Source organism: Patagioenas fasciata, chromosome 17 (genome assembly GCF_037038585.1).
Source record: "Patagioenas fasciata isolate bPatFas1 chromosome 17, bPatFas1.hap1, whole genome shotgun sequence".
In the NCBI taxonomy this organism is placed as follows: domain Eukaryota; kingdom Metazoa; phylum Chordata; class Aves; order Columbiformes; family Columbidae; genus Patagioenas; species Patagioenas fasciata.
This window is the reverse complement of record NC_092536.1, coordinates 15129321-15145380: the sequence shown is the minus strand read 5'-3', so window position 1 is coordinate 15145380 and position 16060 is coordinate 15129321. Positions and strand designations below refer to the sequence as shown.

Below are 16060 nucleotides of genomic sequence, written 5' to 3'. Positions count from 1 at the left end.
ACCGACCCCAATTCCTCCCCCCACACCGACCCCCAATGCCCCTCACGCCGACCCCCAGTTCCCCTCACAACCTCCACCAAAACGGCGGCGCCTCCCTCTCCTCCCTCCCGCCTTTTCCCGCCACACACTCCCGGACGTGACGCCGGCGAGGGGGCGTGGCCGGCGGCGAGGGGGCGTGGCCGCGGCGCCGGCGGGCGGGAAGCGCCGGGGCGGGAAGCACCGGGTGAGGAGATCGCGTCCCCTCGTGTCCCTCGTGTCCCTCCATGTCCCATCGTGTCCCCTCGTGTCCCCTCATCGTCCCCTCGTGTCCCTCGGGGCCCCTCGTGTCCCCTCATCTCCTCAGCACCCCCGCTGGAGCCCGCCCGTCCCTCCCCTCCAGGAGAGACCCCGGGGCTGGGGCGGATCCGCCATCAATCCCCCCACAGACTTTTTCTCTCTTTCATCCCCCTTTTCCCTCTTTTCCCTCTTTCCCCCTTTATCCCTCTTTCCCCCCTTTTTCCCTTCCCCCCCTTTTTCCCTCTTTTTCCTCTTTCCGCCGTTTTTCCCTCTTTTCCCTCTTTCCCCCCTTTTCCCTCTTCCCCCTTTTCCCCCCCTTTTTCCCTCTTTTCCCTCTTTCCCCCTTTATCCCTGTTTCCCCCCTTTTTCTCCCTTTCCCCCCTTTTTCCCTCTTCCCCCTCTTTTCCCCCTTTTTCTCCCTTTTTCCTTCTTCCCCCCCTTTTCCGCCTTTTCCCTCTTTCCCCCTTTATCCCTCTTTTCCCTCTTTCCGCCCTTTTCCCTCTTCCCCCCTTTTTCCCTCTTTTCCCTCTTTCCCCTTTATCCCTCTTTGCCCCCTTTTTCCCTCTTTTTCCTCTTCACCCGCTCTTCCCCCTCTTCCCCCTTTTTCCCTTTTCCCCCCTTTTCCCCCTTTTTCCTCTTTCCCCCCTTTTCTCCCCTTTTCCCTCTTCCCTCTTTTCCCTTCTTTCCCCCCTTTCCCTCTTCCCCCCTCTTTCCATCTTATCCCTCTTTTCCCCCTTTATCCCTGTTTCTTCCCTTTTCCCCCCCTTTCCCTCTTTCCTCGCTTTTTCCCTATTTTTCCCTCTTTCCCCCCTTTTTCCCTCTTTTCCCTCTTTCCTCGCTTTTTCCCTCTTTTTCCCTCTTTCCCCCCTTTTTCCCTCTTTCCCCCCTTTTTCCCCCTTTTCCCTCTTTCCTTGCTTTTTCCCCCTTTTCCCTCTTTCCCCCCTTTTCCCCCCTTTTCCCTTTTTCCCCCTTTTCCCTCTTTCCCCCCTTTTTCCCCCTTTCCCCCCTTTTCCCTCTTCCCCCGTTTCCCTCTCCCGTTTTCCCGTCCCTCCTCCCATTCCCGTGCAGCCCAACCCCTTCCCCCCTTTTCCCCAGAGCAGTTTTCATACAGATCCCCCCTTTCCCCCCAGCCCCGAACCCCCGGGGGTTTCTCAGCATCAGCAGCCACTTCACTCCCCCCAATTTAACTCTTTGTGTCCCTTTTCCAGGCTCTTTGGGAGCCCGGGTGTCCTGGGGCCGCTCTGGTTTTTGCTCCGGGGTGTTTGGAGCCCGGTGACCATGGACCTGTTTCCCTTGGGCGACGAGCTGCGTGGCTTTGCCCAGAGCCCCGGGCTGCTCTGCGGGGAAGCGCTGGAGCCCGACCTGGAGCCCAGTCTGAGCCTGGAGCCCGACCTGGAGCCTAACCTGAGCCTGGAGCCTGACCTGAGCCTGGAGCCCAACCTGGAGCCCAACCTGAACCTGGAGCCCATCCTGAGCCTTGAGCCTGACCTGGAGCCCAACCTGAGCCTGGAACCCAACCTAGAGCCCAACCTGAGCCTGGAGCCCAATCTGAGCCTTGAGCCCAACCTGGAGCCCAACCTGAGCCTGGTTACTAATGATCAGTATTTACCAATGACGGTCATAATTTATTAATAGTGATCAGTATTTATTAATAACAACCAGTATTTATTAATGATGGTTAGTATTTATTAATGACAATTAGTATTTATTAATAACCACCAGTATTTATTAATAACGGCCAGTATTTATTAATGGCGGTCAGTATTTCTTAATGACAATCAGTATTGATTAATGATGGTATTTATTAAGGATGATTATTATTTATTAATGATGATCAGTATTTGTTAATGGTGATCGGCATTTATTAATAATGGTTAGTACTTATTAATGACGATCAGTATTTATTAATGACCGTCACTATTAATGATGATCAGTATTGATTAATGATGGCGAGTATTTATTAATGATGATCAGTATTTATTAATAACAGTCAGTATTTATTAATGACAATCAGTATCGATTAATGATTGTGAGTATTTATTAATGATGATCAGTATTTATTAATGATGGTCAGTATTTATTAATAACGATCAGTATTTATTAGTGACGGTCACTATTTATTAATGACAATCAGTAATTATTAATGAGGGTCAGTATTTATTAATCCTTGCTATTTAACCCTTTTGGGTTGAAACCTTTGAGACCGAACGCCGATTGATTCCACCGGGCAAGCTCCACCTGCCTGGAGCTTCAGTGCCGACTACGCCATCTGTTCTAAAAGCGCCGCGGCTTTATCATGTTGATTTTTTTACCTATTTATCCTGATTTTTGTCACTTTAGCCACTTGGCGGCTGCTCCGGTTGAGGATGGCGGCGTCTCCATGTGCCGGAACCACGGGTGGTCGGTGGACGCCGAGAGGGGGCAGGTAACGGGCACCCATGGGTGCTGCTCATTGAGCGGGGATCTGAGCGAAGGCGGCGAGGGGGTTGGCGGTGCCGTCGAAGCCCTTTGCGGGGGTCGTTACCAAATTGTGCGTAACTGGATGATTTGTGAACGTCGCTGCCGATTGAGTGGAGATGACGGGGTGAGAAAACGAGAAATAGGGAATCGCTGCGGTGTAAAGATTCGCGTTGCGCGCTCCCGCCCGGTTTGGGTCGTGTTTAGCGTAGCGGGTTTTATTATCCTCGTTATATAATGGAGAAATAATTGGGAAGAGCAGTTTGCAAAGCGCTTTGATATCCTCCAGCGCCACCGACGCTCCCGGTTCCGTTTGTGCTCAGGTGCGCGACGCGGGCGATGCAAACACCGCGAAACCATCGTTGGGAGATGGAAACGGCGCCTCCGAACCCCCGACGCTGTCCGAAAACACCCCCCTGGTGATCCCGGTGTTGGTTCCAGTGACAAGGAACGAGGTGGGTGAGGAGTACTTGGATGGTTGTGCGATGATTCGGCAACCGGCGGTGCCGGAGTTGCTCGCCGGAGCACCCGTGTGTGTGTCCCTGGCTGAACCAAGGGTGCTACGTGCCCCAGAACCCCCCAAATTACACCCAAATAACGCTATGGGGACGCGCTCGGCGGCCGCTACCCCAGGGACGGGCTCTGGGAGGCTCCAGGCTCCCGCTGGGTTATTGATCCGAAATACGGAACCCGGCGATCGCCTCGAGTTGGGTGGAAGGGAGGAAGCATCAGCAGGACCGGAGGGTCCCCAGACCCCTCATTTTGGGGTTCGCCGCTTGCTTTTGAGCCAAAAAAGGAGGAAAAGCAGATAAACGCCCGTGTGATTTTGTGCGTTTTCCACCTTTAACCCTTTTCTCGTTCGATGTTGCCCAGGTCACCGAAAATGAGTCTCTGGATGGGAAGATCTCGCAGCAAAAAGGCGACGGAGGCCGAAACCCCTCGTGATCCCGACACCGGGATTGAAGCGCTTTCGGCCGCCCCGCGGGGTTAATTCGGTGCGATGCGGATGTCCCCACGTAGCGCTTTGGGGGGAACACCCCGCTTTATGGTTGTGGTTTACGGGGGGTTTATCTCAACCCGGGCCGAGCGATCCCGGTGTAAAACCGCCCGGTGAACCCGGTTTGGGTTCGGCGTCCCCTCGCTGGTTTGTGGTGGCAAACGCAGAGCTTGTGCTCCCCAAAAACCCCCAAAATGGGTGATTTTGTGGAATATGGGATGGAAACAACCCCCCCAGGGTTTCGCTGTGATATCGGGTGTAAAAACCACCCGAGTGCTGCGATCGACTGCAAAACCCCATTGGGATGATCCATCAGCGACCGATTTCACCAAAACGATGGGAATTGGGACAATTTGTGGTTGTGACGCCAAGGAACGGTCTCGGCACGATGACTTTGATCCTGAGCGTTGCTTTTCCCCTCTATTTCTCAATATCCCGCAGGCAGAATGGACGGCGACTTGGGATTGTGCCTGGTGAAGGACGCCCCCAAAATCAGCGTCCGGCCGTGAGTCCCCAAACCACCAAAAACGGGCGCAAAACGGGTGCGTCGCGCTTTTCCTGCCCCTCGTTTGGCCCACCAGGACCCATTGACGTCCATTCCGAACGGAACACGAGGCGCTGATGTCACCGGCGGCGCTGATGTCGCGGCGGAACCCCGGCAACGCTTTGTTGTTCCGAGCCCTCGCAGGGCGTCTCTCCCACTCTGCCGCGTCTCGGAGCGAATCCCTGTGGTTTTCGGCCGAACCGCGCGGTTTCGGTGCCGATCGGAGCACGATGATGCCGTGAGCGCTCAGAACGCCCCCGTCCCCCCCGCCGCGCCGCCGCGGTCCCCGTCACCGCCTCCCGTCCCCTCTCCAGGCAGATCAACGTGGGGAGCGGCTTCCAGGCGGAGCTGCCGGCCCTGCGCGACCCAGCGCAGGCGCAGCAGGACGAGGAGCGCGCGGAGCTGGTCTGGAAGCCCTGGGGGGACATGGACACCGACCCGCAGGCGCCCGACCCAGGTATCGCACGCATTGGGTGCCTGGCCCACCCCACCTGGGCCCCGGGGGGGTCGTCGCTGCTCTTGGGGCTCCCAACGCTGCCTTTTGGGTAGAAATAGTGACGTTTCTCCGTGTGTTTCTTGCTCTCCGCTCCACCTGGTTGGCTCGTTTTCCGCTGTCCCGTATCGCGCCTTTTGTCCCCAAAACCCAACTTTTCCTTGTTGTAGCGCGTCTTTTCTTGACATAAACCCAACTTTTCCTTCTCGTATCGTACCCATTGTTGTATCGCACCTTTTCTTGACGAAACCTGACGTTTCCATTGTCCTATCGCATCTTTTCTCAACAAAACCCAACTTTTCCTTGTCTTCTCACATCTTTTCTTGACAGAACCCAACGTTTCTGTTGTCCTATTGCATCTTTTCTTGACATACACCCAACTTTTCCTTGTCCTATTGCGTCTTATCTTGACCAACTCCAACTTTTCCTTGACCTATCGTGTCTTTTCTTGATAAAAGCCAACTTTTCCTTGTCCTATTGTCTTTTCTTGACATAAACCCAACGTTTCCATTGTCCTATCACGTCTTTTCTCAACAAAACCCAACTTTTCCTTGTCCTATTGCACCTTTTCTTGACAAACCCAACTTTTCCTTGTCCTATCGTGTCTTTTCTTGACATAAACCCAACTTTTGCTTGTCCTATCGTGTCTTTTCTTGACAAAACCCAACGTTTCCATTGTCCTATCACGTCTTTTCTCAACAAAACCCAACTTTTCCTTGTCCTATCACACCTTTTCTTGACAAACCCCAACATTTCCTTTATCATATCGCATCTTTTCTTGACCAACTCCAACTTTTCCTTGAATCGTACCCATTGTCGTATCACGCTTTTCCTTGAAAAACCCCAGCTTTTCCTTGTTGGATCCCATATTTCCACCCCCAAACCCCAACACCCCCATGTCACATCCCCCTTTCCCCAAACCCCAACACCCCCATGTCACATCCCCCTTTCCCCAAACCCCAACACCCCCATGTCACATCCCCCTTTCCCCCAACACCCCCATGTCACATCCCCCTTTCCCCCAACACCCCCATGTCACATCCCCCTTTCCCCAAACCCCAACACCCCCATGTCACATCCCCCTTTCCCCCAACACCCCCATGTCACATCCCCCTTTCCCCAAACCCCAACACCCCCATGTCACATCCCCCTTTCCCCAAACCCCAACACCCCCACGTCACATCCCCCTTTCCCCCCCAAACCCCAACATCCCCACCTCATATCACCCCATTTCCCCCCTGAACCCCAACATCCCCATGTCCCATCACCCCGTTTCCCCCACCCCGTGTCGGTTGCAGTGTTGACCCTGCTGTCCATGGCAAGCTCCAGCACCATCCCCGGGAGCTCCAGCACCATCCCCGGGAGCTCCAGCGCCATCCCCAGGAGCTCCAACGCCATCCTCGGGAGCTCCAGTGCCGTCCCTGGGAGCTCCAGTGCCATCCTCGGGAGCTCCAGTGCCGTCCCTGGGAGCTCCAGTGCCATCCTCGGGAGCTCCAGTGCCATCCCTGGAAACTCCAGCGCCATCCCCAGGAGCTCCAACGCCATCCCCGGGAGCTCCAGTGCCATCCCTGGGAGCTCCAGTGCCATCCCCAGGAGTTCCAGTGCCATCCCTGGGAGCTCCAGTGCCATCCCCAGGAGCTCCAGTGCCATCCCTGGGAGCTCCAGTGCCATCCTCGGGAGCTCCAGTGCCATCCCTGGAAACTCCAGCGCCATCCCCAGGAGCTCCAGTGCCATCCCCGGGAGCTCCAGTGCCATCCCTGGGAGCTCCAGTGCCATCCCTGGAAACTCGAGCGCCATCCCCGGGAGCTCCAGTGCCATCCCTGGGAGCTCCAGTGCCATCCCTGGGAGCTCCAGTGCCATCCTCGGGAGCTCCAGTGCTGTTCCCGGGAGTTCCAGTGCCGTCCCCGGGAGCTCCAGTGCCATCCCTGGGAGCTCCAGTGCTGTTCCTGGGGGCTCCATTGCTGTCTCCGGGAGCTCCAGTGCCATCCCCGGGAGCTCCAGTGCCATCCCCGGGAGCTCCAGTGCCATCCTTGGGAGCTCCAGTGCTGTCCCCGGGAGCTCCAGTGCCGTCCCCGGAAGCTCCAGTGCCATCCTCGGGAGTGTGTGTGAAGATTGAGGAGAAAGCAGCTGAAATGGAGATGCCGGAGCCAGAGCCGCAGGCCGGGACTGAGCCACCACCAAAGTGCCTGAATATTGAGGAGAAACCAGCTAAAATGGAGATTGTGGTGCCAGCGCCAGAGCCACCGGCCGGGACCGAGCCGCCCCCAAAATGCGTTAAAATTGAGGAGAAAGCAGCTGAAATGGTGATTGTGGCACTGGAGCTGCAGGTGGGGACCAAGCCGCCCCCAAAATGCTTTGAAATCAAGGAGAAACCAGGTGAAATGGCGATGCCGGAGTCGAAGCTGCAAGCTGGGATGGAGCCGCCCCCAAAGCGCCTGAAAATTGAGGAGGAACCAGCCGAAACGGTGATTGCGGCACCGGAGCTGCAGGACGGGACCGAGCCACCACCAAAATACCTGAAAATTGAGGAGGAACCAGCCGAAACGGTGATTGCGGCACCAGAGCCACGGGCCGGGACCGAGCCGCCCCTGAAGCACTTGGAAATTGAGAAACCAACCGAAATGGCGATTGTGACGCCGGAACCGCCGGCTGAGACCGAGCCACCACCAAAATGCATGAAAATAGAGGAGAAACCAACCAAAATGGCGATGCTGGAGCCGCAGGCCGGGACCAAGCCACCCCTGAAGCGCTTAAGAATTGAAGGGGAACCAGCCGAAATGGTGATCCCGGAGCCGCAGGCCGGGACCGAGCCGCCCCTGAAGCGCTTTAAAATTGAGGAGAAACCAGCTGAAATGGTGATTGCAGCGCTGGTGCTGGAGCCGCAGGCCGGGACCAAGCAGCCCCCAAAACGCTGGAGAATTGAGGACAAACCATCCGAAATGGCGATGCCGGAGCCGCAAGCCGGGACCGAGCCGCCCCCGAAGCGCCTTAAAATCGAGGAACCAGCCGAAATGGGGATCGCGGCGCCGGAGCAGCGCCCGGGGTAGGTTTGCGCCCTCAGGAAACCCCCGCGCCGAAACCACCGTCGGCTTTCCCACCGGACGGCGCATCCAGAGGGGGATTTTTGGGGAGAAAAGGGGTGAATCTGCGCGTGTGTTTGAAGAAGCGACCGCGGGGGGTTTGGTTTCTCGGCATCGGGTTTGATGGGAAGAGCTGGCGCCCGATCGTCATCTCCGGCACCAGGGGGCGCACGGAACGGGGCCGGAATTGGGCTGAAATCCTGTGAGATTGGGAAAAAACGCCGCTGTGAGATCAACGGGCAGCGGCTGCTCGCGGTGGGAAGAACCGGAAAGGGAAATGGTGGCAAAATGGTGCCGTAAAGCGCCCGGATCTGAGCCGAGAAACAGGGGTTTTGGTGTTTTTCTTTCTATTTAACGCGCTTTCTGCTTTGCTTAATAAACTGGGTTCTGGAATGAGTTGAAGTTCGTTAATGCAGCGATTTGTGACAACGGGGGGGTTGAGTTGTTTGATTAATGAAATGTTAATTAAGGGTCTTGTCACACCAGGAGGGATGGAAGGGGGATTTATTTTGGGAGGTCTTGAGATTTATTGCTGTCACGATACCGGGGCCGTCGGTGCCACCCATTGCGATACCGGGGCTGTCGGTGCCACCCATCGCGATACCAGGGCCGTCGGTGCCACCCATCGCGCTACCAGGACCATCGTTGCTGCCCATCACGATACTGGGGCCGTCGTCACTGCTGTTGTGACGATACCAGCGCTGTTGTTGCCACCTGTCGCGATACCAGGACCATCAGTGCTCCCTATTGCGATACCGGGGCCGTCGGTGCCGCCCTTCGCGATACCGGGGTCGTTGTTGCTGCCCATTGCGATACCAGGGCTGTTGGTGCCACCCATCGCGATACCGGTGCTGTCGGTGCTGCCGTCGCAATACCGGGACCGTCAGTGCTGCCCATCACGATACTGGAGCTGTTGGTTCTGCCCATCACGATACCAGGGCCCCTGTCACTGCCCATCACAATATCAGGGCCGTCGGTGCTGCCGTCGCAATACCAGCTCCATCACTGCTGCCCGTCGCGATACCGGGGCTGTCGGTGCTGCTGTCGCGATACCGGGGCTGTCGGTGCCATCCGTCGTGATACCGGGGCTGTTGGTGCTGCTGTCGTGATACCGGGGCCGTCGGTGCTGCTGTCGCGATACCGGGGCTGTTGTCGCTGCCCAACGGTGAGAGGAAAGCTGCGCTTGGAAGGGATTTCCTGTCCAGAGTCCTCATCGTCTTGGCCATGCACAGCACAGTGAGATGTTCCCCATCGGAACAGAAACGGTAACTGGGGTCTGTGGAGAGCGCAGGGGGTAAAAGGGGTCTGGGAGGAAACTGCCTGAGGAAAAGTGAGACATCCCTTTTCCCTCTGTTTTAGAAACCCCAGCCAACTCGAGAGCATCTTGGGAGGGGTCGAGCTGCACTTACCCACAGAGGACACAGCAGCTGGAGGAAGCCAGGAGAGATCGGCGTGGAGAGGACGAGCGCAAGGAGGCTGCAAAAGGGAGAGGAAAGAAATCAGTGCCGCGGCCACTGCTGTTGCTGGGATGGGAGACGTGAGGGCCTGGGGAGCTGCGGTGGGGCAGCCGGGGCTGGCAGAGCAGCCCCACGCACCCCTCAGTAGGATGGGAATGAAGAATATGAGGAGCAAAAGTAAGAAAACTCATGGGCTAAGATAAAAAAAACCAAGTGAGATAACTAATTGAAAGAGGAAGAGAGAATAAAACGCAAGGCGTGATGCAAAGACTCGTGGGCTCCCACAAGCACAGGGAGATCCCGCAGACCCCGAGCGATGGCTGCCCTGCAACCCCCTTCCCTCCCTTCTTACTGATGAGCACCATGTTAGGGCGCTGTTGGTGCCACCAATCGCGATACCGGGGCTGTCGGTGCCACCCATCGCGATACCGGGGCTGTCGGTGCCACCCATCGCGATACTGGGGCCGTTGGTGCCACCCATCGCGATACCGGGGCTGTCGGTGCCAGCCATCGCGATACTGGGGCTGTCGGTGCCACCCATCGCGATACCGGGGCTGTCGGTGCCACCCATCGCGATACTGGGGCTGTTGGTGCCACCCATCGCGATACCGGGGCCGTTGGTGCCACCCATCGCGATACCGGGGCTGTCGGTGCCACCCATCGCGATACCGGGGCCGTTGGTGCCACCCATCGCGATACCGGGGCCGTTGGTGCCACCCATCGCAATACCAGGGCTGTCGGTGCCACCCATCGCGATACCGGGGCGATACCGGCCCCTCCTGGGGCAGCAGGGGTCCAGTACCAGCACGGTTTGGGGGTGGACCCGCTGGAAAGCAGCTCTGCGAGAAGGACTTGGGAGTTCTGGGTGACATCAGGTTGGCCACAAGTCACCAATGTGTCCTTGTGGTCACGAGGCCGAGGGTACCTGGGGGATATTTATTAAGAAGAGTGTGAGCAGCAGGTGAGAGAGGTGAATCCTCCCCCTCTGCTCCACCCTGGGGAAGCTGCATCTGCAGTTCTGGGTCCAGTTCTGGGCTCCCCAGTTGAAGAAGGACAAGGAGTTACTGGAGAGAGTCCAGTGGAGGGACACAGAGATGCTGAGGGGTCTGGAGCATCATTCTGATCAGGAGAGACTGAGAGAGATGGGGCTGTTGAGCTGGAGAAGAGAAGCTGAGAGGGATGTGATCAATGGGATCAATATCTCAGGTGGGTGTCAGGATGGAGCAGACTCTGTTCAGTGGTGCCCAGCGCCGGGGTGAGGGGCAACGGGCACAGACTGAAACAGAGGAGGCTCCATCTGAACGTAAGGAGAAACTTGCTTGCTGGGAGGTGCCAGAGCCCGGCCCAGGCTGCCCAGAGCGGGTGTGGAGTCTCCTTCTGTGAGACATTCAGACCCCTGGGATCCTGTGTGATCTGCTCTGGGACCCCGCGGGAGCAGGGGGGTTGGACTGGGGGATCTCCAGAGGTCCCTTCATCCCAAACCAGAATGGGGTTCTGAGGGAAGGGGAGGGAAGGAAGGGGAGGGAAGGAAGGGGAGGGAAGGAAGGGGAGGGAAGGAAGGGGAGGGAAGGAAGGGGAGAGAAGAGAAGCCTCCGGGGAGACCCCATTGTGTCCCACGTTGGGCACATCTCCAGGACCGCCACGGCAACGCGTTTTCAGCCCACTTGGTCCTGTCCTGAGAATTCAGATTTGCGGTTGACAGGACAGAACTAACTCCATCAGCTCAGCCAAGAAATGGATTCATTTCATGAATATACAGAATTCTATATGAATATATAGAATATGTGAATATGAATATATATTAATTACCTATGGAGGAGAGGAGGAGATGGAAAGGGAGAGGGAGATGGAGAGAGGATGATGAAGACAGGAGGGAAGATGGGATCAAAAAACAGAAAGGAGAGAGGAAGAAAGAAGAGGTGACAGCAGGGAAAGAGACTTGAGAGGGGTATAAGGCAGAAAAAGGGGGAAATGACGAAGGAAAGGAAAAGAAGAGGGGAGGAAATGAGAAAAAAGATACCTGTATGGGAGGAGCAGCAGGGGAGGATGAGACGCTCGCCCAGCAGCATCACGAGGCTGTGACCAGCACGGCACCAGGACCCAGGGGCTCCTCAGGGCTCCGTGCCGGCCTGTCCAGGAGAGCAGCGAGCGCCTGCTGGCCGCGTCCTGCCCGCTGGCTCCGTCCTGCCCAGTGTTCCTGAACCACGTTCTCCAGCCGCCTGACACGAGCTGGGCGATCAGCGGGGCGGGAGGTGCTGGTGATGAAGGAGAAGGTGCGGAGCACAGCCGGGAGGGAGCTCGGGGGAAGCCGGATGTGGCATCTCGGGGCTGTCGTCGTGTTTTCGGGATCTTTTCCTTCCCACGTGCCCTCGATCACCTCTTTGCCCCAGGAACCGTCGTCCACCTCGCGCTGGGGGACATCAGTGGCCGTTCTCTCCCTTCCCTCGGGCGCCTTCCTCCCAGCGAGTGACGAAGAGGATCAGCAGCAGCACGGTCCTTGACTCTTGGCCCCATTTCCCACGGGATCCAGCCCTCCCTTTCCGTTTTCCCTCGGCTCCCATCACGGCCGTGACCAACCCAGAGGTGTCGATCGTCTGGTGCCCTGCAGCAAAACGGCCGGGAAGGGACGAGGGACATCAGGCGCATGAAGGTGGTTTCCACAGCTTCCCCTTGCGCCAGAGCTGGGACGGTATCAGTGTCTGGAGTTACTTTTGCTTTCTCGGAGAGAACGCGGACAATGAGACGTCGACATCAACACCTCGTGAATGCATTGAGCTTTCTGTATCGCTTTACTCAGCGTGACCGCAGATAAGGGCAGCAGCGAACAGTCACTGAAGCTTAAAGAACGTTTTTAAAATAAGCAGCAAGGCCTCACATTTGTTCTGAAGCTTTTATTTTCAGGGTATAACACTGTTCAAGGGTCACTTCGGAATGACTTAGAAGCTGCAGAGGACTCAAGGGCCCATCTCAAGATGCACCAACGTCCAGGTAAAACATTTGGTTTGGAACGAAGAACAGAAATGGTTTCCTTCTCCCTTCTTCCCTCCAACAGAGCAGAGGCCACAAGCGAGGCCCCCGCTGAGCCGAGACGTGATCCACGTAATCCTGCGGCTTTCGAGCGGGGCTGTTCCGACGGGACACAGGGTGCTGGTTTCCAGCTGCAGGAGGGAGGTTCAGGGGGGACATGAGGAAGGAACTGAAACCAATCGTTGGTTCATTGCTTTAGGCCCTGCTGAACGGAGCCTCTGAGAAGGAGCTGGGGCTGAGCTGGGGCTGTGAAACAGAGGGAAAAGGGATGTTTCACTCTTCCCCTCACAAAGTTCCCCGCCAGCCTCCAAATTCTTCTTGATCTCAGGGACCCCCCAGGGATCCCAGAAACCACTGAGACCCCCCCACACCCACTCGCAAGAACCCCTGGGACCCCCCCAAACCCAGGTTTCCCCCTTTCTCCTCTCCAGCCCCCCAGGGACCTCACAACCCACCCAGGACCCCCGAGGGGCAGCTGCATGGGGGGGGGCTCTGACACCCCAAAAGTGATGGGGCGCATGGGGTGATGTGGACCCCCCTGTGGTGGTTTGGGGGTCCCCGAGTTGCCGTTCCCCCCACTTTACAGCTTTTGTACAAATTGTCTCTATATTCGTAGCTGGGGGAAAAAGCGCCCCCTCCCCAGTGCTGCTCCCACAAACCTGGGGGGGCCTGGGCGGGTCCTCTGGGTCCCCCCCACTGGCACGGGGGGAAAGGAAAGGATTTAGCACAGAAATCACAGCATCACAGTATGTTTGGGATTGGAAGGGACCTCAAAAGCTCATCCAGTGCAATCCCCCATGCAGCAGGAACACCCAGCTGAGGTTCCACAGGAAGGGGTCCAGGCGGGTTTGAATGTCTGCAGAGAAGGAGACTCCACAACCTCCCTGGGCAGCCTGGGCCAGGCTCTGTTACCCTCACTGAGAAGAAGTTCTTTCTCAAATTTAAGTGGAACCTCTTGTGTTCCAGCTTGATCCCATTGCCCCTTGTCCTATCATTGTTTGCCACTGAGAAGAGCCCGGCTCCATCCTCCTGGCACTCACCCTTTATATATTTATAAACATTAATAAGGTCACCCCTCAGTCTCCTCTTCTCCAAACTAAAGAGCCCCAGCTCCCTCAGCCTTTCTTCATAAGGGAGGTGCTCCACTCCCTTCAGCATCTTGGTGGCTGCGCTGGACTCTCTGCAGCAGTTCCCTGTCCTTCTGGAGCTGAGGGGCCACAACTGGACACAATATTCCAGGGGTGGTCTCCCCAGGGCAGAGCAGAGGGGCAGGAGAACCTCTCTGACCTACTGACCACCCCCTTCTAACCCACCCCAGGTCCCATTGGCTTCCTGGCCACAAGGGCCCAGTGCTGGCTCATGGTCACCCTGCTGTCCCCAGGACCCCAGCTCCCTTTCCCTACCCTGCTCTCTAACAGCTCATTCCCAGCCTATACTGACCCTGGGGTTGTTCCTGCCCAGGTGCAGCACTCTGCACTTCCCCTTGTTAAATCTCACCAGGTTATCCCCCCCCAGCTCTCCAGCCTGTCCAGGTCTCTGATGGCAGCACAGCTTCCAGGGTCACCTGCTCCTCCCAGCTTGGTGTCCCCAGCAAACTCGCTGACAGTCACTCAATTCCCTCATCCGAATCGTTAACGAATATATTGAATAATATTGGCCCCTGAGGCCCTGCACTGGATCCAGGCCTCAACCGGACTCTGCCCATTGACCACCACTCTCTGGCTTCTCCCTCTCAGCCAGTTTGCACCCCCCACTCCCCACTGCCCAGAGCACCCCTCCCCAGCTCAGCTGTGCGGATGCTGTGCAGACGGTGTCAGAGGCTTTGCTGAAGCCCAGGGAGCCCACACCCACCGCCCGCCCCCTCCATCCACCCGGGTACGTTCCCATGAACGGCGACGGGGTTGGTGGGGATGAACTGAGATGAATCAAGAGATTGAGCCACGCGCTCAGAGCGATATCGGCTGTTCAACCGCTCAGTCACCGCATTTTTAAATTACAGAATGTAGATCACAGGGGTTTAATTACGGGAAATATTTAACTGTTTAATGATGGATTTTTAATGCGGAGAGGGACCAATGAAGTGGGGTTTAAGCACCACTGCCTCTGACGGACGTTTAATCCCAAGAAATTTAATGGGAAATTAATTTAATTTGAAATGTTCTTTATCAAACTGTTCAGGTCACTTCTGAGATACCAAAAGTTTTTAAAGCAAAACATTAATCCCAGTAAATTTCCAACAACGCTCCCTTCCGTGAAACCAAAATTCAACAAAAACCTCTAAGAAACGTCAACATTTGTTGGTTTTTAGTTAACGCTCAAATGTCGCGTTTAATGTTACACATTTAATTTATACACTGGAGGCCTCGGTGCGGGGGGGCTGGGGGGAGGGTGTGTTAAAGGGACATTGGGGGGCACATTTGGGGCTGTTTTGGGGTCAAAAAGGGGCATTGAGGTTCAGGGGGACTTGAGGGAGTCGCGGGGGGCGGGGACCGATCGGGGGGGCGGGGGGAGCCCCGCAGGGGGATTTGCTGGGGGAGGCAGGGTCAGCAGGGCCTCCCCTCCCCCGCAAAGGGACCCAGGGCCCCCCAAACCTGGTCCCTCCTGCCGGCTGCACCCCAACCCCCACAGCTCCCCTGCACCCCCAGACCCGCCCCGCGCCCCCCACAACCCCCCGCAACAACCAAATCCGGCCCCGCCGCTCACCCGGGACCGAACTGGCGGCGATCGCGGTCCCAGCGCCTTGTGAGGAGGATTTTCAACCGCGGAACTGCGGGGGCGACCAGCGGGACCCCCCCACTGCCACCAGAGGGCAACACGGCGACCGCCCGGGGGCAACACGGCGACCGCCCGGCCCCGGCCAGCGGGGCCGCAGCCCCGGGCCCCCCGCCCGCCCCCGCAGCCGCTGCAGCCGCAGGACCCGCCCGCGGCAGCGGCGCTCCGGCGGCAGCAGGGGACGAACCGCCACGGCCGGGCCGCCGCTCCCGGGGCGGGCTGCATGGTCACGCCCCCGGCACCGCCATTGGCCACACAGCCGGCCCGTCACCGTCCCTCGCACCCGTCCCGAGCCGCCATTGGCCTGGAGGCGGCCTCCTGATGCCCATTGACTGTGCCGCTTCCAGCGGGAAGTCCCTCCCCTTCCCGACACGGCTCAGCGCCTGCGCAGTGCAGCCCCCGCGCAGCCCCGCGGTGGCGCCGTCGCCCGTTGCGGGCTCTCGCTGCTGTTTAATCCAATTCTTTTAATTGTGTTCTTTAAACGCGGGTTCATGAGAGCACAAGCGAAACAGTGCTGGGTGCTCGGCCCAACACGCACACCTTTAACAACAGGAAGTGTGTTAATTACAGTAAGTGTTCATAATGACCCCAGAACTGTGCATGTTCATGAGGTGATCTCAGAACCGTTTCCACAGCCCTGAGCCCCCTGTTCTCCTGCGCAGTGGCACTGGGTGCATTTGAGGAGGGGTCCTTGGGGTCTTTGGATGAAGGCTCCTCAGCCTCCTCACAGTGGGCTTTGCCCCTTTGGCTCATTGTGAGGAACTGGTGGGACCCAAGCGGCCAAGGCGGTTGAACCCGGCCTGGCGCCCCCTTTTTGCTGGAAATCTTGGCGATCTCGTCTCCTCAAGGTTGCAGCTGGTGCCGTGAAACTTCTGATCTCGGCATTTGATGAAGTTCAGCCGCAGGTGTTAGTGATGGGATCGGTTTTACAAGGTGTTCCCTTCTGGAACAGGTATG

General features: G+C 57.3%; 1 protein-coding gene and 1 long non-coding RNA gene across 3 annotated transcripts; one reads left to right on the top strand and one right to left on the bottom strand.

Moving 5' to 3' along the window:
* The first annotated feature begins 2876 nt into the window (after window positions 1–2876).
* On the top strand, window positions 2877–4925 carry LOC136109266 (zinc finger protein 541-like). Its single transcript, XM_071816092.1, has 4 exons — window positions 2877–3188; window positions 3607–3728; window positions 4172–4512; window positions 4589–4925. Exons 3-4 carry the CDS (start codon window positions 4352–4354, stop codon window positions 4821–4823), a joined length of 396 nt encoding a protein of 131 aa, XP_071672193.1. The 5' UTR covers window positions 2877–3188; window positions 3607–3728; window positions 4172–4351; the 3' UTR covers window positions 4824–4925.
* A 4315-nt stretch (window positions 4926–9240) lies between these two features.
* LOC139829273 (uncharacterized) lies at window positions 9241–15115 on the bottom strand. Of its 2 annotated transcripts, none has more exons than XR_011741693.1 (3): window positions 15035–15115; window positions 11325–12577; window positions 9241–9323 (listed from the first exon to the last, which is right to left on the bottom strand). It is a non-coding gene; the product is annotated as an uncharacterized lncRNA (long non-coding RNA). The 2 variants fall into 2 exon arrangements; XR_011741694.1 differs by lacking the exon at window positions 15035–15115 and adding an exon at window positions 14211–14314.
* Between the last annotated feature and the right edge of the window lie 945 nt (window positions 15116–16060).

Excerpts from the sequence above, each read along its gene's own strand:
- LOC136109266 (XM_071816092.1), top strand. The coding sequence starts at position 4,352 with ATGTCACCGGCGGCGCTGATGTCGCGGCGGAACCCCGGCAACGCTTTG. Across the intron at positions 4,513-4,588 it reads GATCGGAGCACGATGATGCC|GCAGATCAACGTGGGGAGCG; the intron begins GTGAGCGCTCAG and ends TCCCCTCTCCAG.